This window comes from Saccopteryx bilineata, chromosome 4, assembly GCF_036850765.1.
Source record: "Saccopteryx bilineata isolate mSacBil1 chromosome 4, mSacBil1_pri_phased_curated, whole genome shotgun sequence".
NCBI classification, from domain to species: Eukaryota; Metazoa; Chordata; class Mammalia; order Chiroptera; family Emballonuridae; genus Saccopteryx; species Saccopteryx bilineata.
This window is the reverse complement of record NC_089493.1, coordinates 263,654,192-263,676,757: the sequence shown is the minus strand read 5'-3', so window position 1 is coordinate 263,676,757 and position 22,566 is coordinate 263,654,192. Positions and strand designations below refer to the sequence as shown.

At 52.3% G+C, this 22,566-nt stretch overlaps 1 protein-coding gene across 1 annotated transcript; it reads left to right on the top strand.

Annotated features, from left to right (window-relative positions):
* Positions 1–1,874: 1,874 nt before the first annotated feature.
* EPHB4 (EPH receptor B4) lies at positions 1,875–20,748 on the top strand. Its single transcript, XM_066274425.1, has 17 exons — positions 1,875–2,379; positions 5,102–5,172; positions 5,763–6,050; positions 6,771–7,167; positions 8,846–9,001; positions 9,184–9,516; positions 9,832–9,956; positions 10,336–10,501; positions 13,361–13,463; positions 13,670–13,734; positions 13,849–13,962; positions 14,070–14,317; positions 16,845–17,060; positions 17,367–17,516; positions 17,917–18,110; positions 18,301–18,456; positions 19,670–20,748. Exons 1-17 carry the CDS (start codon positions 2,328–2,330, stop codon positions 19,797–19,799), a joined length of 2,964 nt encoding a protein of 987 aa, XP_066130522.1. The 5' UTR covers positions 1,875–2,327; the 3' UTR covers positions 19,800–20,748.
* Positions 20,749–22,566: the final 1,818 nt, after the last annotated feature.

The window sequence follows — 22,566 nt, the reverse complement described above, 5'->3', positions numbered from 1 at the left end:
AGAAGGGGGAGGAGCAGGAAGCATCAACTCCCATATGTGCCTTGACCAGGCAAGCCAGGGTTTTGAACCGGCAACCTCAGTGTTTCCAGGTTGACGGTTTATCCACTGCGCCACCACAGGTCAGGCCAGCTGGGTATTTTCTTACTGAAGCTGCTCTCTTCTCTAGCTGAGGAGGGCCTGATCTTTAAGGATCAGAAACACAGGGTCCAAGTCTGTGGTGAGCTATTCCACTATTCCACTCCTCTGTCCACCCTGCCTCATTTTTCTGTGCATCTTGGTCTCTACCATTTAGGCCAATCATACCCCCACCTCATCATGATAATCATGATTCATCTGTAATAAGTGCCCCCCACCACTACCAAATGAGAAAATTCAAGCAGAGCCCAGGAGGAGACATAACTTTTAGAGGGGGCAGAGGAGAGTGTAACCTGAAGGAGAAACTGAATAAGAAAAGGGAGACTGGACTTAGATCAGGGAGGGAGGAGGGTGGTATTCCCAGCCCAGACCTGGTCTGCCTGGCTCCAGCCAAGCCGGCTGTTTCCTGCCCTTTGTGACCCCCCACCCCGGAGCAAGACCCAGGCAGGGCAGTGAGGAAGGGCAGGGGCGTGGGGAGCACCACTTGTGGCAGGAAGATAAGTGAGCTGGGACAAGAGGTCACTAGAGGCCTGGCTGTCTTCTCTGGGGGTGGGAGGCAGTTAGAGGTGCTTGGCAGGCCCCCAGGCATCCCTGATTCCTCCTTCCCTCTCTTTTGGCTCCTCAGCTCCTCCTGACTCTGTATCCCTTAAATACTTTCTAAACTCTTTCCTTCCATTTATTCCACTGGAAGACTCCTGCAGCAACCTCCATCCACCCCATGATTCACATTAGGTGCCCTAATGCAGAAGGGGTCTGGTGGGAGGTTCACTGCTTTTCTGGACCCTCCCCTCTAACTGATGGGATGGGGGGAGGGTGGTGGCAATGAGAGGAAGGGCCCGGGCCCTCCCAGCCATCCCGAGGGCCCCCAGGAGCCAGACAGGAAACAGCCTCAGGAAAGACAGCAGCAGTCCCGGTCTCAGCCCCAAGGGTCAGGGCTGCGGGTTGCGCGGAGCCCTCCCAAACCGCGAGAGTGAGAAGGAGGACGGTGATTTGGAAATCCACTTGGACCCTTCACTCTCTCAGACACCACCTACCTTTTATTTACTCTTGCTTCCTTGACTTTTCTATACTCTTCCCCGCTTCAACCTAGTTGCCTCTCTTCCTCCCGGCATTTTTCAGCGCTGCGCTGAGGGCACACAGTAAGTCCCTAATACTTAATGTTTGTTGAATGATTGTGTGAACGTTCGCTCCAGGGTTATCTAAACTGAGATCGCTGCCTCCGGGCTCTCAGCGCCACCTTTAGTCCTCAAAAACTTCCCCAAACACGGTCCACTGCGCCAACTAGGGAGTAATGGGCTAAGCCTGAAAAATCCGAAGTCCGCAGGAAGAGAATGTTCACTCTACGGGGCCCTCCGTGCTGCTAGGTGTGCTTCTCTGCTCTCTGGTGTCCGCCGGGTTTGGGCCTGGCACGGGGGTCCCTGGGCCCCAGCCCAGACACGCGTGATCCGAACCAGGGTACACAGCCCCTGTGCACATCTGGGCGGTCCCTGGGCTCCGCGCCCGCCACCCCTCCCCCTTTCTCCAAACTTTCTCCCAACTTCCCGACCAGCTCCGCTCCGCGCCCCATTCCACTTCCCTCGTGAATTATTCAGCAGCGCGTGGTCCAATCAGCGCACCTTCCCCCCCACCTCAGGCGGAGCTGGGGCTGGGGGCGGCTTCCCCAGCCTCCCGCGCGTCCCTCCCTCCTTCTCCCGGCGCCGCCCGGCCCTGTCCTAGCCCGGCCCAACCCAGCCCCGGCCGTCCAGCCCCGTTCCGCAGTCTCCCTCCCTCTCGCTCTGTCCCCGCTCCGGCTCCCACCCTCCCCGCCCGCGCTAAACGCACTCGGCCCCGCGGCGCGAGCAACGCCACTCCAGGGAAGGGGGGGAGAAAGCGCGAGACGGGCCCACCCTCAGCCAGCCGTGGAGGGAGGGACCCCGAGGCTTCGGAGGGCCCCGGACTCCAGCCACGTCTCTCTCTGAGTCCTCCCGGCGCGTCCTCTGCAAGGACGCCCCCCGCCCGCTGGCGCGGCGGGGACGCGGGGCCACACCTGGGCGCCACTGCCCGGTGCCCGGCACACCCGCATGGGCCCACGCTGAGACTCCGACGAGAGTTCCGTGCGGGGAGTCGGGGTCTGCCCGCTCAGGGGGTCTCAGAACTGGGGGGGCTAGCGCCCCCCAAACTCAGATCAAATCCAACCCGAGTGAGGCGGCGCCATGGAGCTCCGGGCTCTGCTCTGCTGGGCTTCGCTGGCAGCCGCTTTAGAAGGTGAGTTTCCTTAGGGGCATCTCGCCACTCCTGGGGCCCCCGAAGTTGGGTCTCGGAGTGGAGGGGCCGACCCCTCTTGTACCCCTACCCCAGCACCTCAACTCCGAACACTTCGGACCAATAATACTAGACCGGGCGGGGGGCGGGGAAGAGGCGGCCCAGCGGGGAGTGGAGTTTTCTTTTGTTTGGGAAAGAGATGGAGTCGGGCTCAGTCCCGGGACTTTGCACCTAACCCTGGCTCCCAAAACTCTCCCTCCTGACTCTAGACGCCTTTGGCGGCCTTTTCTTTTCTCCCTACTCCAATCTTCAAAACTCTCTTCAAAGTTTCCCACCCTCTTCCCACCTCGGCTAAAAAGAAGTCAAGATTTCTGGAGAAACAACTTCAGAATTTTGTGCTAGGCCATAAAATGCCCCCATCCCTCACTCCTTAGCGTTCACACCTTGATCCTACAATTCCACTCGAGGCTGTCAGGATGGCCACCTGCATTTACACTCCAAACAAATCTCCCAAAGCCAGGGCCCCTGCCACAGAGAGGCCCCCTCCTGGCTTCCCTAGGCTGCACCCCAGCCCTTTAAATGCTCTCTTGACCCCAACACTGCCCAAGTCCTAGACAAGTCAGCTTTCCTCCAGACCTACAGTTCAGCAGAAACTGACCGTAATGTACATCCCCTGTGTTGCCCTGACTCAGCCTAATGACCACCTACCTCCTCATCTCTCTTAACTTTATAATTTTTCTAATATATTCCCCCCCAAATGTTCCTTTATTCATGAGTCTCTCCCCTCCCCTCACCCCCTAGAGGGGGAACCAAGAGCCCTATAAACCCTCCTCCTACTGCCCTAATCTCCTCTCAATGAGCTGCCTCCTCCTCCCCTTCACTGCCTGGAATCAAAGGGGTCTCTAGGGAGGGGGCTTTGGGGGGCTTGCTGAGGAGGAGGAGGAACCCAAGGCAGTTAGAAACCCTTCTCCCCAGGCTGGGCTGTGCTGCTCTGGGCTGGGGATCAAAACCGGTGTGTGGGGAGAGAGAAGACTGACCTGGCTCAGAGAAAGAAGAGGAAAGACTGAGAGAGAAAGGAAAGCAAAACTGGGAGAAAACACACCAGGATGAATTGGGGTGAGAGGGAAAGAAAGATGCAAAGAGGCAAGAGGGAGTCACTTCTAATTGCTGTTGCCAAGTGCTTTCTAAGCCCCAGGCCCATGCTGAGGGCATTATATTTTCATGTCTCCCACAGCCCTGGAGGTGGGAGGGATTGTTGTCCCATTTTACAGATGAAGAGCCTGAAAGCTTAGAAGAGTTAAGTAATTTATACAAGGCCAAGTACCCTAGCGAAAGTGGAAAGTGTAAGACAGAAGAGAGAGAGACAGCAAGAGAAATGGAGGTGGAGAGGGAGCTGCGGAGAGAGGTGAGAAGCAGGAGAACTGACAGAGCGGGAGGAAGAGGCAAGACCAAGGGCGAGTAAGAGAAAGTGAGCTGCTCAGAGCACAGGGGACAGCCCTGAAACAGAGACAGTGTGTAAATTGGAGACAGGAAAACACTATCCAGGCTGGAACAATGGAGGGTGGAGACGGCAGCCTCTATCCACCCCTTTCCCAGAACCCGGGCATCCTGTCCCCAGCCTGCTGGGCCTTCTCCCTCCACCCATGGGGACCAGAGCCTTACCTGGGGCTGGCCAGTCTGCCTGATCCCTTGCCCTCTGTGGATGTCACTTGGTCCCTAGGAGGAAGCTGCCCCACCCACCTGTCCTCCCTTATCTCCAGCAGCCCCCATGCAGAAGACCTGGTCCCAGGTGTGCTGCTAGTTCCCTTGGGGGCCCCCTCTACTCCTCCCAGGTCAGGCAAGGAAGGGGGCACATTGCCCTGGCCTCCAGGGGTATTCCCCAGCCTCCCTGCACCCTCCCCTGCTAGGGCCTGTGCAGTTTACCTTAATCCCCCCTCTGCCAGAGTCCCACCCCTTTCTAGTTCCCCTCCCCCAAGCCTAGCTGAGCCAGGTGTGTTCACCGCCCCCCATACATACACCCCTAAAGTCTCCTCCCCTTTTCCTCCCCATAACCAAATCCAGATGTGAGGCCTCCGCAGGCAGGGGCCAGGGCGGGAACCCAAGCATCCTGGCCTCCAGTACTTCCTTCTCTGACAGCAGTGAGCTGAGGGAGAGGGGAGGGAGTGGGAGTACTGGCTGGGCCTCTGGAGCTGAGCACCACCTTCCTGGATCTGAAGGAATGGACTGTTGGGTCCCAAAAGAAGGAGGGACATGGAAGGGGAGTAGAGTTGGTTGCAGGAAGGCAGCAACTTAGGAATTGAGAAAGGGACTGTGAAGGCCCTGGCAGGCCCTGTAAAGTAGGGGTATCCCCATGCTGTTAGCCCTTTGCCCACCAAAGGGTCAGAGCCAGTTCAGGGCTCTAGTTTAATCCTTTCTGAGCTGTTTGCCTTTCTCCCCTTCCAGTGTTTGCTCCTTCCTCTCTCCTCCAGGGTACAGTGGTTCAGGGAGACCTAGATCTGGGCGTCCTGAGGGGGCAGCAAGCCTGCCATCTGTTAGGCGTTGGGTTGGCATTCAAAAAAGAGGTGAGAAATGGAAGGGCAGGGCTCACTCCTGTCCTCATCTCGTCTCAGTCTAACTGACCCCTAATTCAGAGCTAAGAAGACCCCCCTGTCTCTGTTCCCAGGAATCAGGTCTTCCCAGTGTCTCCCCTAAGTGCTGACTGATTCTGTCTGTCTGTCTATCTTAGAGACCCTGCTGAACACAAAATTGGAAACTGCTGATCTGAAGTGGGTGACATTTCCTCAGGTGGAAGGGCAGGTAAGAGCTGGGGTTCAGGGCCCTGGCAGTTGGCTCAGTGGATACAACATCACCTAGCATGCCGCTGGCCTGTGGCATCCCGGATTCAATCCCTGGTCAGGGCACACAAGAGAAGCGACCATCTGCTTCTCTTTCCTTTCCTCTCCCCCTTCTCTATCTCTTCCTCTCTCGCAGCCAGTGGCTCAATTGGTTCGAGCCTCAGCCCAGGCGCTGAGGTTAGCTGGGTTGGTCTGAGCTTCGAGCATAGGCCTCGGGTGCTGAGCTTGAGGGTAGCTTGGTTGATTCAATCATAGACCTCAGACGGGGGTAGCTCTGGGGCTGCCAGGCGGTATGGGAGTCTGTCTCTCTGTCTTCCCTCCTCTCACTTAAAAAAGAAATAGCTGGGACTCAGAAGGGAAAATAAGGGCTAAGCAACACCAGTGCTGACCTGCTTTCCATGTCCCTTACATCACAGCAGCAGGAACCAGTGTCCTCTGAGCTCTTGCTCTCAGAGGTCCCCTCCCCTAGTCACTGCTACTTGATGACAAACACCCTCCCACTGACCTTTAAGCCAGTCAGCAGCCCCCATGCTGACCCCCTTCTGCCCACAGTGGGAAGAGCTGAGTGGCCTGGATGAGGAGCAACACAGTGTTCGGACCTATGAGGTATGTGATGTCCAGCGGGCCCCAGGCCGGGCGCACTGGCTGCGCACTGGTTGGGTCCCCCGGCGAGGTGCTGTCCACGTGTACGCCACACTGCGCTTCACCATGCTCGAGTGCCTGTCCCTGCCCCGGGCTGGGCGCTCCTGCAAGGAGACCTTTACAGTCTTCTACTTCGAGAGTGACGCTGACACAGCCACAGCCCTCACACCAGCCTGGATGGAGAACCCCTACATCAAGGTATCCAGGGTACAGCCATGGGCCAGGGCGGGGCTAGGGCGGGCCTGTGGCCTAGGGACAATGGAGGCAAACTTTCAAGACCCTTGGTTGGGGCACTGGAAGCAGGAGCCTCAGGTCTGGGTAGAGCAGAAGGTGGTCTGCTAGGTGGAGCAGTAGCGTGCAGTTGGGCTGCAACCTGGCCCCCGGGAAAAGTCCCCTCAGTCATTCTAATCCACTGTACTTAGGCCACCCCATACATCACCCTGTATCCCCCTGCCCTTCACCCGGGAATGCCTTCTCTCTGCCTCTTCTACCCACCTGCTCTGTCTTCTGAGTTCCAGCTCCTAGGTCTCTCTTGGGATGCCTTTGCCGAGGTGCCCGCTCTGGAGTCCCACCTGTCATAGCACTCGTCACACACTTTATAACTTATCTGTATTTCCTTCGTTTCCGTTTCCTCCGCACTGAGGTCAGGGCCTGGCATAGAATAGGTGTTGATAAATTTTTGTAGGATGAATGAATGAACGAAAAGGGGGTGGTGCAGGACAGAGGCTGGACACATACAGAAGCTCAGCAAGTATTTGTGAAAAATGTTAGAGGAGGAGGAGGAGAATGTGGGTTGAGAAAGCGGGAGAAAAGGTTCTGGAACAAAGGAGAGAGGGTAAGCTAAGAAGAACAAGACAATCCACTGGGTCCTTGGGGAGTGGAGAAGAACAACAGCTGAGTCTCTTCTTGGGCCGGCAGGTAGACACAGTGGCCGCTGAGCACCTGACCCGGAAGCGCCCTGGGGCTGAGGCAACTGGTAAAATGAACGTCAAGACACTGCGCCTGGGCCCACTCACCAAGGCTGGCTTCTACCTGGCTTTCCAGGACCAGGGCGCCTGCATGGCCCTGCTGTCCCTGCACCTCTTCTACAAGAAGTGTGCCCAGCTGACCGTGAACCTCACCTACTTCCCGGAGACCGTGCCTCGTGAGCTTGTGGTGCCAGTGGCAGGGCGTTGTGTGGCTGATGCCATCTCGGCCCCCGGCCCCAGTCCCAGCCTCTACTGCCGCGAGGATGGCCAGTGGGCCCAGCAGCCAGTCACGGGCTGCAGCTGTGCTCCGGGGTTTGAGGCCGCCGAGGGAAATACCAGGTGCCGAGGTAAGGGCTGGCATGACCCTGAGAAAGCGTTGCCAAACCATGAGTAGGAGGTCCTGTACCCTGCTCATGGCCCCACTTCTTAAATTTCCATTTTGAACATTTTTTGCTCTCCTGGGCACTCAGTTCCTGGGAGGGCCTGTTTTTATCTCTGCTCCCTTCCTCTAACTCCTGCCCATCCCCAGAATAGTTCCACATGCTTTTCCCTATATCTACTGCTTTCTGGACATGGGAGGCTGTCCAGGGATGCACGACTGTCCCCAGGTGGGGGCACCGTAGTGAGCTCAGAGGACAAAGGTGTCATGGTCTCTGTTGTTCATTATGGTTCCTGGCTATTTACAGAGCCCATTATGACAGATAATGCAAAAATGTCAATGATGTGTTTACTCTTCGCCACTATCATTTTAATAAAGAAGCACACACATTATTATGTCACAAACTTTTCTTCATGTTTTAATCATTGTATTTCAACTTACTTGGTTTACTTTATAATCCAGTGCATTTTGTGTGCTTTTTTTTTTTTTTGTTAGCGAGAGAAACAGACAAACAGGAAGGGAGAGAGATGAGAAGCATCAACTTGTTGCAGCACTTTAGTTGTTTATTGATTGCTTCTCATACATGCTTTGACTGGGGGTGGGGGGATAGGGGGTGTTCTAGCCTAGCCAGTGACCTTGGGCTCAAGCTAGTGACCATGGGGTCATGTCTATGATCCTGTGCTCAAGTTAGTGACCCCGCACTCAAGCTGGTGAGCTTGCACTCAAGCTGGTGACCTTGGGGTTTCGAACCTGAGTCCTCAGCGTCCCAGGTTGCAATGCTATGCAGTGCGCCACCACCTGCTCAGGCTTGTAGTGTGTATTTTAAGTCATTATTTTGAGCAGCAGTCTTTGGGTTTTACCAGACTGCCATGGGTTAGGGTTGTGGGTGTTAGGGTTAATCTCTGACCTGGAGCAGGTCTCCTCTTAGAAGTGATGTTTCTGAGTTCTTCCTGCCCTGTTTCCCCCTTTGTATTTCATGCAGGCTTAAGAGCAGCTGCATGTTTGTTTGTTTGTTTGTTTTTATAAATACATTTTTATTTTAATGGGGTGACATCAATAAATCAGGGTACATATATTCAAAGAAAACATGTCCAGGTTATCTTGTCATTTAGTTCTGTTGCATACCCATCACCCAAAGAGAGATCATCCTCCGTCACCCTCTATCCAGTTTTCTTTGTACCCCTCCCCCTCCCCTTCCCCCTCTCCCCCCTTCCCTCCCCCCATCCCCCATAACCACCACACTCCTGTCCATGTCTCTTAGTCTCGCTTTTATGTCCCACCAATGTATGGGCTCCTGCAGTTCTTGTTTTTTTCTGATTTGCTTATTTCACTCCGCATAATGTTATCAAGGTTCCACCATTCTGCTGTAAGTGATCCGATGTCATTTCTTCTAGCTGAATAGTATACCATGGTGTATATGTGCCCCATCTTCTTTATCTAGTCTTCTATTTTTTTTACAGTGATTAAAAGCCTTTAAGCAAACTCTTGGCCAATACAGCAAGAATCCATAAAAGAGTAGTGTCCTTAATTAACATGTTCACCAAGTCCAGATTGGCCCCATCACCATGCCAAATCCCTGAAAAATGCAACCCAACAGCTGCATGTTTTTGATGCGTGTTTTGGTGAATGCTTTCTCTCTCTCTCAGCCTGTGCTCAGGGCACCTTTAAACCTCTGTCTGGGGAGGGGTCCTGCCAGCCATGCCCAGCCAACAGCCACTCAAACACCATTGGCTCATCTGTCTGCCAGTGCCGCGTAGGATACTTTCGGGCCCGCACAGACCCCCGGGGTGCGCCCTGTACCAGTAAGTGACCAGTGACCCCTGAGATGGACCCCCACCCTCAACCCCATCTTCCCAGGCCTTCCTCCTTTTGACCCTGGCCTGCTGGTGCCCAGCCAAGTCAGTCCCACTGTCTCACTGCCTATCTGTCCAACTGCCCACTCCTCACATCTGCTCAGCCTGTCTGATTCTCTGGTTTCCTGCAGCTCCTCCATCAGCTCCAAGAAGTGTGGTTTCCCGCCTGAATGGCTCTTCCCTGCGCTTGGAGTGGAGTGCCCCCCTCGAGTCAGGTGGCCGGGAGGACCTCACCTATGCACTCCGGTGCCGGGAGTGCCGTCCTGGGGGGTCGTGCACACCCTGTGGAGGAGACCTGACCTTTGACCCTGGCCCTCGGGACCTGGTGGAGCCCTGGGTTGCAATTCGTGGGCTGCGTCCTGACTTCACCTATACTTTCGAGGTCACTGCCTTGAATGGAGTATCTTCCTTAGCCACTGGGCCTGTCCCGTTTGAAGCTGTGAATGTCACCACTGACCGTGAGGGTGAGACTAGGAGCTGGGGGAGGCCCGAAGTCAAATGGGGGAGATGGTGGGAGAGTCCAGGGAGGTCTTAAAGGAAAAAAGGCAGAGGCTGTGGAGTGGAGTTCCTAAAAAGTATGGAGAATCAGGGCTTTGTGGGCAAGAGGCAGAAAGAGAGGGAAAAAGATGCAGAGGAGTCTGGAGAGTTGAGGATGGGAGCTGGAAGGAATTCTTGAAACATCTGGAGGACCAAGAAAAGTGTAGCCAGCAGAAGAGTTGGGAAAGATAAGAGACAGACCTGCCACGCGGAAGAGCCCCAACATGTCCTGTCTCTCACAGTGCCACCCCCAGTGTCTGACATCCGAGTCACTTGGTCCTCACCTAACAGCTTGAGCCTGGCATGGGTTGTTCCTCGGGCACCCAGTGGAGCAGTGCTGGACTATGAGGTCAAGTACTATGAGAAGGTGAGACCAGGTGCTCCCCTGGGTTGGGGTGGGCAGTGATGTGTGCTCCAAGAGTGGGACACCTGAACTGCAGGCCCTTGAATTCCACACTGCCACTAGCTATACGTGGAATTTGGGCCAGCCCCTCCGCTTCTCTGAGCTCAGTGTCCCTCTTTATAAAATAATTGTGATAATGATACTATCCCCACAGAATTGCTGCAAGGATTAAATAAGACAATGAATGCAAAACACAGCACAGTGCACATAAGAGAGCACAAAGGCCTCACCTGCTAAGTAACAGGACCAAGATGCTAGTGATAGGGGTGCAGGGTAGGGGGAGATGGGAAGAGCAATGGGAATGGGGCACCTCTACTTATAATCAGCCCCTTCTCCTGGACAGGGTGCAGAGGGCCCCAGCAGTGTTCGGTTCCTGAAGACATCGGAAAACCAGGCAGAGCTGCGGGGGCTGAAGCGGGGAGCCAGCTACCTGGTCCAGGTGCGGGCCCGCTCTGAAGCCGGCTACGGGCCCTTCGGCCAGGAGCACCACAGCCAGACCCAGCTGGATGGTGAGCTTGGGAATAGGCACGGGCAGGGTGCTGCTCCTGAAGGACCCACAAAGTCGCATCCCCGTGTTCTCTTTCTCTCAACTAAGAAGCATTTTGGCTCAGTAAGGAGAGCATAGGATGTAGAAACCCAAACCAACACTGAGTGTGAAGACATGCTCAGCAGCCTTCCCTCAGCTGTTTGACCTGATGTAGCAAAAACTTGACCCCTCAGCCCCAGCTCTCTCATTTAAAAAAAAAAAAAGGAAATATGAGGCCTCTCACACAGGGCTCCAGGGAATAAATGTGATGACACCTGTTGTAATATGCTGGCCCAGGGGTTTTCTAAACCTTTTAATTTTTTTAAACGGTTTTTTGAGATACGATTCAGATACATACAATTCATCCATTTAAAGTGGCTTTTCATTCATTGGCTTTTAGTGTATCCACAGAGTTGTGCAACCATCACAATTCTAGAACATTTCAGTACCCCAAAATTAGACCCTATACCCCTTCTATCACCCCCCAGCCCTCGGCAAATACTAATCTACTTTCTGTCTTTGAATTTTTCTGTTCTGGACATTTCATACATGTGGAATCATATGGCCTTTTTTTTCTTTCTTTTTTTTTTTTATATATAATTTTTTGTTTGTTTTTGTTTTTTGTTTTTTGGATTATTTTGGATTTACAGAGACAGAGAGAGGGACAGACAGACAGGAATGGAGAGGGATGAGAAGCATCAATCATTAGTTTTTCGTTGTGACACCTTAGTTGTTCATTGATTGTTTTCTCATATGTGCCTTGACCGCGGGCCTTCAGCAGAGCGAGTAACCCCTTGCTCGAGCCAGTGACCTTGGGTCCAAGCTGGTGAGCTTTGCTCAAACCAGATGAGCCCGCGCTAAAGCTGGTGACCTCGGGGTCTCGAACCTGGGTCCTCCGCATCCCAGTCCAACTCTCTATCCACTGCACCACCGCTTGGTCAGGCTTTTCTTTCTTTTTTAAGAGAAAGAGAGAGATGGAGGAGGATGGAGATGAAAAGCATCAACTTGTAGTTGCTATACTTTATTTGTTTACTGATTGCTTTTCAAACATGCCTTGATGGGCTGGGGGTGTCTCAAGCTGAACCAGTGACCCCTTGCTTAAGCCAGCAACCTTGAGGTCATGTCAACGATCCACACTCAAGTCAGTTTCCCCACCCTCAAGCTGGCAAGGCCATGCTTAAGCTGGTGACCCCAGGGTTTTGAACCGGGGTCCTCCACATCCCTAGCCAATGCTCAGTCCACTGTACCATCACTGGTCAGGCAATGTGTGGTATTTTGTGACTGCTTCCTTCACTTAGCATGTTTTCAAAATTCATCTATGTTTTAGCATGTATTGAAATATAGAAAAGAGCCTGACCAGGCGGTGGCGCAGTGGATAGAGCGTTGGACTGGGATGTGGAAGACCCAGGTTCGAGACCCCGAGGTCGCTGGCTTGAGCACGGGCTTATCTGGTTTGAGCAAAGCTCACCAGCTTGGACCCAAAGTCACTGGCTCAAGCAAGGGGTCACTCAGTGTGCTGTAGTCCCATGGTCAAGGCACATATGAGAAAGCAATCAATGAACAACTAAGGTGTCGCAACAAAAAACTGATGATTGATGCTTCTCATCTCTCTTTATTCCTGTCTATCCCTCTCTCTGACTCTCTCTCTGTCTCTGTTAAATAAATAAATAAATAAATAAATAAATAAATAGAAAGGTTCTTACCATGAGTAATTTTTGGTAGAACTTAAGTTTCTCTAAAACAAAGATACTTTTAGCAGAGCTTACTTTTTCTAAAAAGACTCCCTACCCCTGGCCTTGAGGTTGGTTTCCCAGGCTGTGGCCTGAGATAGTCTGCAAGGTTGCAGCTCTTCCTGGAATGTTTCTCCCTGAATTAATCTTATAGATCAGTGGTCTCCAACCCCCGGGCCGTGGACCGGTACCGGTCTGCAGATAAATAATAAATAACTTACATTATTTCCGTTTTATTTATATTTAAGTCTGAACGATGTTTTATTTTTTAAAAATGACCAGATTCCCTCTGTTACATCCGTCTAAGACTCACTCTTGACGCTTGTCTGGGTCACGTGATACATTTATCCATCCCACCCTAAAGGCCAGTCTGTGAAAATATTTTCTGACATTAAACCTGTCCGTGGCCCAAAAAAGGTTGGGGACCACTGTTACAGATAAACATTATAAGAGAGCTTGTAGCTTGTGTCACTGCTTTGTTTTACTGCTTACTTATCCTCCCCATTCCCCAATCAGTAAGTAATTTTGTCTTTAAAAGCTATCCCCAAACTGTGTTTGGGGCCGCATGATTTGGATGACTTAGGTCTCCATGTAGTCACTGGCTTTAAATAAAGACTCCTTAATTTGGCTACTTAAATGTGTGGCAAAAACATCTGTTTCTCGCTGTTCTGATACAACAGTATCAGTGCTTTATTTCCTGTGGCTGAAAAAGATTTCACTGTGTGGCTGTGACACATTTTATTTATCCATTCATTCACTGATGGACATTTGGGTTGTTTCCACTTGGGGGCTATAAACACTTTTACTTTATTTAACCTTTGGAACCTTTCATTCAAATAAGACATTTCGTGGTCACCCGTACTTTAGAACAAGATCAAACCTGCTCTGGCAGTAATATGACTGGGAAACTTCCTCCCTTGCCCTAACGGTCTGGAGGGCCCCGTGGCCCATGACAAGCAGTTTGGAAATCACTGTGCTTCCCCAACCCTGGCTTTCCTTCATCCTCTCCCACCTGCCACACTGTTCTCAGGGAACCACAGATCATTCTCGAGACTGGTGCAGGGCCCCTGAAGGCCATCAGGTTCTCCTGATCATGTTTTTTTCTCACCCAGAGAACGAGAGCTGGCGAGAGCAGCTAGCCCTGATTGCAGGCACTGCGGTGGTGGGCGTGGTGCTGGTCCTGGTGGTCATTGTCATCGCTGTTCTCTGCCTCAGGTGAGGGCTCTGGGCACCTGGAGGCCCCTGTGAAACCTGTATAGATGGCCACCTGCCCTCTTGCTCCAGAGCAAGCCTCCCTCGGTGCCCCAAGAGCCCGTTTCCACTTGGAATCCTTTTTGATCCCTGCTCCTCTCTTCCCATCCTGTCCCTCTGGGAACATAGATATGTGACTCAGTTTACCTTTTTTCCCCTATTGTCCATAGGAAGCAGAACAATGGGAGAGAAGCTGAATACTCAGACAAACACGGGCAGTATCTCATTGGACATGGTAGGTAGGCCTATCCTGAAGGAAACAGGGCTAGGGCAAGGCTGTGGGCCAAGAACTAGGGTATCTGAGTGCAGGGGAAGTTACTTGGCTAATGGGCCCTGCGTGGTTCCTCAGGTACTAAGGTCTACATTGATCCCTTCACTTATGAAGACCCTAATGAAGCTGTGAGGGAATTTGCAAAAGAGATCGATGTCTCCTATGTCAAGATTGAAGAGGTGATTGGTGCAGGTGAGCGGAAAGATGGCTAGATAGATGCTTGGGAGGGGAATGGGGTAGGGAGGGAAGGCAGGGCCAGACCAGGAGGAGGCGAGCTGATCCTTGGCATTCTTCCTAAGGTGAATTTGGGGAGGTGTGCCGGGGGCGGCTCAAGGCCCCCGGGAAGAAGGAGAGCTGTGTGGCTATCAAGACCCTGAAGGGTGGTTACACAGAGCGGCAGCGGCGGGAGTTCCTGAGCGAGGCCTCCATCATGGGCCAGTTTGAGCACCCTAACATCATCCGTCTGGAGGGCGTGGTTACCAACAGCGTGCCCGTGATGATCCTCACTGAGTTCATGGAGAACGGTGCCCTGGACTCCTTCCTGCGGGTGAGCTCCCCTGCCCCAGCCTCCTGAGTCCCCCCGTGCTCTCCCAGTGCAGTCCTGGGAGCTCAGAACCCAGGACAGATGGGTTCCACATCGTTCCCCCTTCGCCCTTTATTCTCCCTTCGGGAAAGGTTGAGTCCCTGGGACTGGCCCTTCCCAAGGCCGTGGGTGGAGCTGGCCTCTGTGCACCTCCTGTGTGCCAGCCACTGTCCTCAGCCCTGGGAATAAAACTGAATAATCTCTGCTCTTGGGGAGCTGACAGTTAATGGAGAAGACTGAAAACTAACAAGTAAACAAACAAGCTTTTGTAAAAAGTTAATAGGTAGTTCCAGATGTGAAAACAAACAAGATCATGGAAAAGTGGGCTAGAGATAAGGGAGAAGAGCTTATTTTTGTCACTTCAACAGGTTTTACTCAATTTTATTGTTTTGCTTAGTTTAGATTGCATTGTTTTTTAAACCAAAACATTTTTCTACGTAGCAAAATAATACTGCATTTAATAAAATTACAGTAATTCCTTGGCATCCTTTGATAGTCAGTTTATATCCACATTTCCCCAGTTGTCCCTAAAATGTCCCTAACTGCTGGCTTATCCAAACCACCATCCATTTCAGGATCAAGCATTATACCTGGTCGTTATCATTTTTGAGCCTCTTCTAAAGCCAAGACTGTCCTTTGTCATGGCCCTGACATGTTGAAGAGCTGGGCTACTTGTCCCCATGAATGTCTCACATTGTGGATTAATCAGATTCTTCCCTGTGCAGTCATTTGCTTGTTTCTCCGTATTTCCTGTAAGAGAAGTTATTTGCAATATTTTTTTAAAGCTTTTATTTATTCATTATAAAGAGGGGAGAGAGAGAGAAAGGGGAGGAGCAAGAAGCATCAATTTCCATATGTGCCTTGACCAGGCAAACCCAGGGTTTTGAACTGGCAACCTCAGCATTTCCAGGTTGACGCTTTATCCACTGCGCCACCACAGGTCAGGCTATTTGCAATATTTTGATACATTCAAAATTAAATGGTGGCCAGCCTACATTGGGGGTGCTGTAACTTCACAGAACACCCCATCAGGTGACACAGGCCACCTGGCTGTCATCATGAGTGATGCTGAAGTTGAGCTGGAGTAGTGTGAGGATGGCCTGACCCTCCATTGTGGACACAGGAGTCTGTCCCATGGGTCCCCTAAGATCCAGTTGCAGGGAGGGGAGGGGTCTGTTTTAGAAGAGATGACATTCGGGTAGATGGGAAAGAGCCAACCTTGAGAAGATGGGGGACAATCCTGTTGGAGGCAGAGAGTAGAGAACCACACCAGGCAAGAACTCAACAAGATGCAGAAAGGCAGGTGAGGCTGAACCTGGGGAGCAGGGGGACCATGGTGGATCTTGATGTAGGTGGCGGCCCTGCCACATGGGCCTCATGACCTTGGTCAGGAATTTTGATTTGATTAGAAGTTTAACGGGAAGCCTTTGGCTTTAGGCGACCCCTGTGTTTTGGTCGTTCGACCCCCGCCGGGGTCGCGACCCACAGGTTGAGAACCGCTGCTTTGGAGGGATCTCAGTGGGAAATCCCTTTGGTGAGAGCTGGGGAGCGAGAGTGGAAGGAGGCCCCAGGAACCAGTGAGAAGACTTGTAGTGAGTCAGGCCATGAGGGTTATGGTGGGTACAGAGAAGAGCTTGGACTTGGGGTATGTTTTGGAAGCAGGGCCAGCAGAACTTGCTGATGGATTGTAAGTGGTGGGTGGTGGGTGGGGGGGAAAGACAGGAAGACTCCGAGGTCTATACTCTGAGCACCTGGCAAATGATGTTTCCATAAACAGATTCAAGGCCTGGGGTGAGTTCAGGCTTGCCTCTAAGCCTGATTCAGAATTTGGTTTTGGACTCTGTATCCCAGGCCCTGTAGGACAGCTGAGGGTCCCTGCATGCTAGCTAAACTAGAAGATGGGATTAGTTAACCTTTCCTGACTGATTGGTTTACCTGGTGAGAGCAAACTGTAAAGGGCAAGGTTGGGGTTTAGACCTTGGTTTTGGTGCCGTGGTTGCTGACTGTACCCTGATTCCTCACTGTTCTCTTGCATACTATACACAGCTGGTCCAAGAAGGCTGAGCTAGAATTTAGCTGAATTGGCACAAATGTGTCTTTACCTGTAGCTCAGAGCACACTCCTGTCAGAACTCTGTTGCTATTAAATAAAAAAACATATTAGATCAAAAGCATTTGTTGAGTTTGTCCTGGGTATAAAGCACTGTACTAGGTTAAAAGGAAGAAAAACTGTAAATCTCTTCCTATATTCTAATTCAGAGAGCATGAATGCATATATTTGAAACTGAAACCGTTACAAGCAGTGTAGTAAGTGCTCAGAGAACTCAGGATAATAGAAAGGAGGGGGCCTTACCTGGGAAGTCTGGGGGTCTACTCTGCAGGTGAACGTGAGATGAGTCTGGACGTGCTAATACGGTTCAGAATGTGGAAGGCAGGGGGGAATGCAGAGTGAGCTGCCCTAACCATGCTCCTCTCCCTTGTCGGGTCTCCAGCTGAACGACGGACAATTCACCGTCATCCAGCTGGTGGGCATGTTACGAGGCATTGCCTCGGGCATGCGGTACCTCGCTGAGATGAGCTATGTCCACCGTGACCTGGCTGCCCGCAACATCCTGGTCAACAGCAACCTTGTCTGCAAGGTTTCTGACTTTGGCCTTTCTCGATTCCTGGAGGAGAACTCTTCTGACCCCACCTACACAAGCTCTCTGGTGAGACTGAGGGACTGACATAGGTACTTAGGGACAGGTGGGCAGGGAAGGTTGAAAAGGTGGGAGGGAAGGTTGAAAGGGGGGTTGACAACTCTGGTCCAGAAACAAGTTGTAGGAGCAGAACACAGAGAGAGCGGTCATCTCAGGGAAACCAAGTTCTGGGTGTCTAGGAAAAGAATGGAGTTGGAGAGCTGAGTGCTTGGGTCCCAGATAGGTGGCCTGAGCTAGGAGGAAAAGCAAAGGCTGGGAGCAGAGAGCCTGGGTCCTATGAGAACCTCAGCTCATCTTTGCTTTCCTTATCTTTAGGGAGGAAAGATTCCCATTCGATGGACAGCCCCTGAAGCCATTGCCTTCCGGAAGTTCACATCTGCTAGTGATGCCTGGAGCTATGGGATTGTGATGTGGGAAGTCATGTCTTTTGGGGAACGACCGTACTGGGATATGAGCAATCAGGATGTAAGTGTCCCATAATCCTACCATGTTTGCTTGGCATGTTCTCTCCTGGGATCTGGGTGGAGGTCAGGTTCCCGGAGAGCTTAACACTGCTGGGTCATTGAGATGATGAGGGTGACACAAAGAAGAGTTGATCTTTGTATCCAAGGATGATATAGCATGTTTGGTCACAGGAGGACACAGGAATAGAGAACACAGTTGGGAGATTACACATCTGGATCATAGCCCAAGAACTACTAGGGTGTTGAGCCATAGCCAGCCTTGGCTTCAGCCAGGAGGACCCCCAGATTTACCTGGAAGCCTATAGCACCCATCCAGCATCTGTTAAGTCTCCATCTCCTTGGGGTGCTTTGACATCCTTATTCTTCCTGAACAGCCTCACCCACTGCTTCTGTCATTCCAGGTGATCAATGCCATTGAACAGGACTACCGGCTACCCCCTCCCCCAGACTGCCCCACCTCCCTGCACCAGCTCATGCTGGACTGTTGGCAGAAGGACCGGAATGCACGACCTCGCTTCCCCCAAGTGGTCAGTGCCCTTGACAAGATGATCCGGAATCCTGCCAGCCTCAAAATTGTGGCCAGGGAGAATGGCGGGTGAGGACCCCTGAGAATGGGCCCTCCTTGTTGCACTCTGCTACCCCCAGCCCCCCAGAACCTCCCAAAACATATCTGTCCCTTTGGTGGTATGTGGGATTGTCCCTGTCTGCTCCTCCAAGGCTGGGCTCAACGTTGCCACACTGACAGCCCTGTTACTCAGCACATCTTCCCCGTCCTTGCTTCCCAGGGCCTCACACCCACTCTTGGATCAGCGGCAGCCTCACTACTCAGCTTTTGGCTCTGTGGGTGAGTGGCTTCGAGCCATCAAGATGGGAAGATACGAAGAAAGTTTTGCAGCTGCTGGGTTTGGCTCCTTCGAGCTGGTCAGCCAGATCTCTGCTGAGTAAGTCATGGCAGGAGCTGAAGTAGGGGTTAGAGCCAGGCAGTCAGAGGGCCACATGGGGACCAGAATCCAGCCCACTGCTTCAGCAGGGGCCTTTGGGGTCAACTTCTGGTGCCAACTTTTCTAGAGCCCCCCCACCCCAAAGCACTAACAGCTGCTGGGGCTGAGAGCCCAGAGTCTTCCAGGCCAGCTCGGCCACCTCACTCCCTTGCACCAGTTCAGCCCTGGGCCATCTCACTCCCTGACTGGCAATCTGTGTCTGTCTTTGTGCATCTATCTGCATTCCAGACCCTGCTCTCACATTAACAACGTGTCAACTTTGGATGTTTTCCCATCCATAAAAGGAGAAGACTGGACTAAGTCTCGAAGAACCTTTCCAGCTTTAATGTTAAATGGTTTTATGATTTTAGCGCTTCCCAAAACTGTTTTCTTCCCTAGTTGGCCTTTCTCTGATACTACTCCTTCCTGCTTTCCCATTTCTCTCCCCAGGACACTTCTGGCCCCAGATTTGAATAACAGAAATAAAAGGAACAGAAATCTGGAACCAGAGGGTCCTGGAGGCCCCTGCCTAGCATGGCAGGTCAGGTCACAGGCCAGTCTGCCCACTGTGCCTGCTAGCTGTCCTCCCAAACTTGTTCCAACCTCTCTTTGACACAGGTTTATGCTGTTTCCCCCTCTCTTCTTTTTCTCCCTTATCTCAGTCTCCAGGCCTCAGGATGGAGCAGGGAGGTAGTTTATTTCTTTCCCTCCCTCCCCTTCCTCTTCACCCAGCCCTTCCTCTCTCTCTGGCCTTTTCCCTTCTGCTGTCGCTTTCTCCTCTACAGCAATCTGTGCAGCCCCTTCCCCCAACCTCAGTTTGTGGGCCTTTCTTTCTCCTTTCTCCCCTTCTCTGATTCTCTGCCTTAATCCTTGCTGGACATCCATCCAGTCACCAGACCCCTACCCCCACTCTCACTTCCCGCCTTTTGACCCTGGCCCCCTTGGCCCAGGGCTGAGGGATACCTAAGTCCCATCCCCTACTGCGCCTGTGCAAAAAGACTGGCTGGGCTCCTAAATCCTCCTGAACTGCCTAGCAACTTTTGACGTATGCCCCTCCCCGCTGGCTTTCCTGATTGGCTGACAGTCCCTAGTCAGTGACCAGGTTTCTGGAACTAACCGAGGAGCGCAGCCCCAGCACTCCAACAGCCTCATGTAGCTCTCTGTTCTTCCCCAGGGACCTGCTCCGAATAGGCGTTACTCTTGCGGGACACCAGAAGAAAATCCTGGCCAGTGTCCAGCACATGAAGTCTCAGCCCAAACCTGGAGCCCCAGGTGGATCGGGAGCACCAGCCCCCCAGTACTGACCTGCGCTTCCTCACCTGGAGCAGCAGGAATTCCCATGCTAGGGACACGGTTCCCCTTCTTTTGGGGGCAGAGTTGGGTGGGGACCCAAGAGGCCCCCATGCCTACGCCCCATCGGATTGCACTTTGAATCTATATGGGGGTGGGGAGCTGGCAATTTGGAGAGACAGGATTTGGGGATTCTGCCATTTGGGAGTATAGAAATACTGCGCTCCCTAGGTGGGGAACCCGACAGCAAGGGTGTGGGAGCCCTTCCCTCACCATTGGGTGTGCCCAGAAGGAAAGGAAGTGCCCCAGATCTGCCAGCTTCCCGGTGGTGGTTGGGTACAATCTCTGCAGCCTCCCTTTAATCCCCAGTTAAGGCCCCTGGGTGCCCCTCCTCACCTTGAAGGGCCTCAGACCAAAGAGAAGAGGGTGACAAGCCTTTAAGCTCGGGAGTGGAGCACCACGGTGGGAGGCGGGAAGGGGTGTCATGGCCCAGTGACAAAATCATTGGACTCGGATGTCCTAACCTTGCTGCTGTCTCCACGGAACTCAGTTTTCCCTTGTAAATGCCCCTCCCCTATCTGTTGCCTTCATATTGAAGGTTTTTGAGTTTTAATTTTTATTTTTGGTATTATTTTTTCTTCTTTTTTTTTTTTTTTTTTTAGTTTTTGTTTCTGGTTTGTTTTTTTAACTGTTATTGTCATAACATTTTGTGTTGGAGGGGACCTGTTTCATCACTTGAAACGGGGACCCATCATTGTGTCTTATTTCCAAAACAGTGCCTTGGTCACACCACAACCCCCAGACATTGCCCTGCCCCACCAAGTACCCCTAGCTGTGTCCACGAGGGGGTGTGGGGCGAGGTGGTGGTGGAAACCAGAGACAGACACCGGTGCTTGGAGGGGTTCTTAAATTATATTTAAAACAATTTTTTTTTGTATAAATAAAAGAAAATGGGAAGTGTTACAGCTCTGGGGGTGATTGGGAGTGGGGATGGAATAGACTCCTGAGGAAAGTGGAGTCTGGGTATGGAGGGGTGGGAGGTCTAGAGACAGGGCTGGGGAGGCCCCTGGTGCTTAGTTCCCAGCCCCGGGGTGTGTTGGAGGTGGTGGGGTGGGGGCAATGGGAGATGAGTCATTGGCAGCTGCTTCTAACGGCTCCAGATGGTTCTGCCAAGAGCCTGGGGCACCTCCGGGGTGGGGCTGCCCCCTCCTCTCCTGCCCTGAATCCCTTGTCCTGGGAGGGTGCTTGTTTGAGGCAAAGAGGAGGCCCTGAGCTTACAGCCCCCTGAAGTAGGGGGGAGCATCCACTGAGATGGGGGTCCTGTCAGATGCAGACAGATGTGGACCAGATGTTGACAGCTGGAGTTGTTTTAAAGGCATGGGGGAAAGTGCATGAGCTGTGGGGGAGGTACAGAAAACTGGCCTGGAGGATGCAGGCCCCCATGTGTGTACACGTACACACACAGATGCTGGGCTGGGTCAGGAGGACAATTCCCCCTTTCAAGATGCTGCCCAGGCAGGTTTTGCCAGCCTCAGGAAGGAGAGGGGGAAACCACCTGAGTGTCTTCCCCCTACCCCTTCTCCCTCCCAAACTGGAAGGTGAAGATGGAGTCAATCCCTATTGTTTTTCTCTGCCATCTTGTTTCCTCTCCCCCCAGTCAGCCCACCCTCAGGGACACCTGCAGGGGCAGGCCTGGACTGGAGCAGCTTTAAGTGGAGCAACCAAGTTATTTCTTCATCTCAGTTGCCCCTGTTGTGTGGGAGTTGGTGCAGGGTCCTAAATCAGCTCTGCCTCTCTCAGCCCAGGGAGACTTGGACAGTGATCCATCTCCAGCTTCCTACCTGTATAAGACTCTTGTGGAGTCCCTAATCCTCTGGGCTTCTCTGTCCCCTCACTTGATGAGACAGCCCCTATATTTCATACCTCCAAGAGAGGGAGGGACTCAGTCCTGCCAAGGATGGAAGATGTCTGGGTCTAGAAGGAAGAAGTCTATCTGGCGGATGCCAGCCCAGGCCACCGCCTTCTCCTGACAACCAGACACCTGGCTGGATAAGGTGATGTTAGGTCAAGTTCTCTGAGAAGGTGGATCTGGTTGGGGGTGGGGGGATGACACGTGCAAGCTTTTCTCCTGTGTCCCAGAAGCCAGAGGGCTCACCCTGATGTGGTTTGGCCTAAAAACAGACTTCCCTGCTCAGACCTCCCCACTCTCTGGACATTTTGAGGGGCACTGAACCCTATGTCTTCACACACCTGTCTCCCTCATTTCTCCCCCCTAGACTCACAGACCCTTCTTCCACCATGATTATGTGGAAATTCGCATCTCAAAGATAAATATACTGCTCACAAAAATTATGGGATATTTCAAAATGAATATGAAGCAATAAAAAAAAGCATTTGATTTTTTTATTAAGAACATCAGAAAAGCAAACGATAAGTCAAAGTTGTTCAGTTATGCAAATGAGATGCAAAACCAACTTATTTCATTGGTGAAAACGCACTGTACAAAAGGCTGAAAGTACTAGAGTATCTGCACATTCCCTGACCCCCTCATTTTTGTGAGCAGTGTAATTTTATTTTATCTCTTTTTGAGGACAACTCAAAACTAAGTGGCTTTTGAAGGCAGGCTCTGGAATAAAATCTGAGGAGGAAGTGAGAAAACTTGTAGTAGGCTGACTTAACTCCCTGTGGCCGAGCTTCTGGGCAGTGGGGCTGGTTCTCACCTGTCTGCCAGCCTGTCTCTGTTCTGGCTCTGTAGGGGAGGGTGGGGAACAGAGAGGGTCA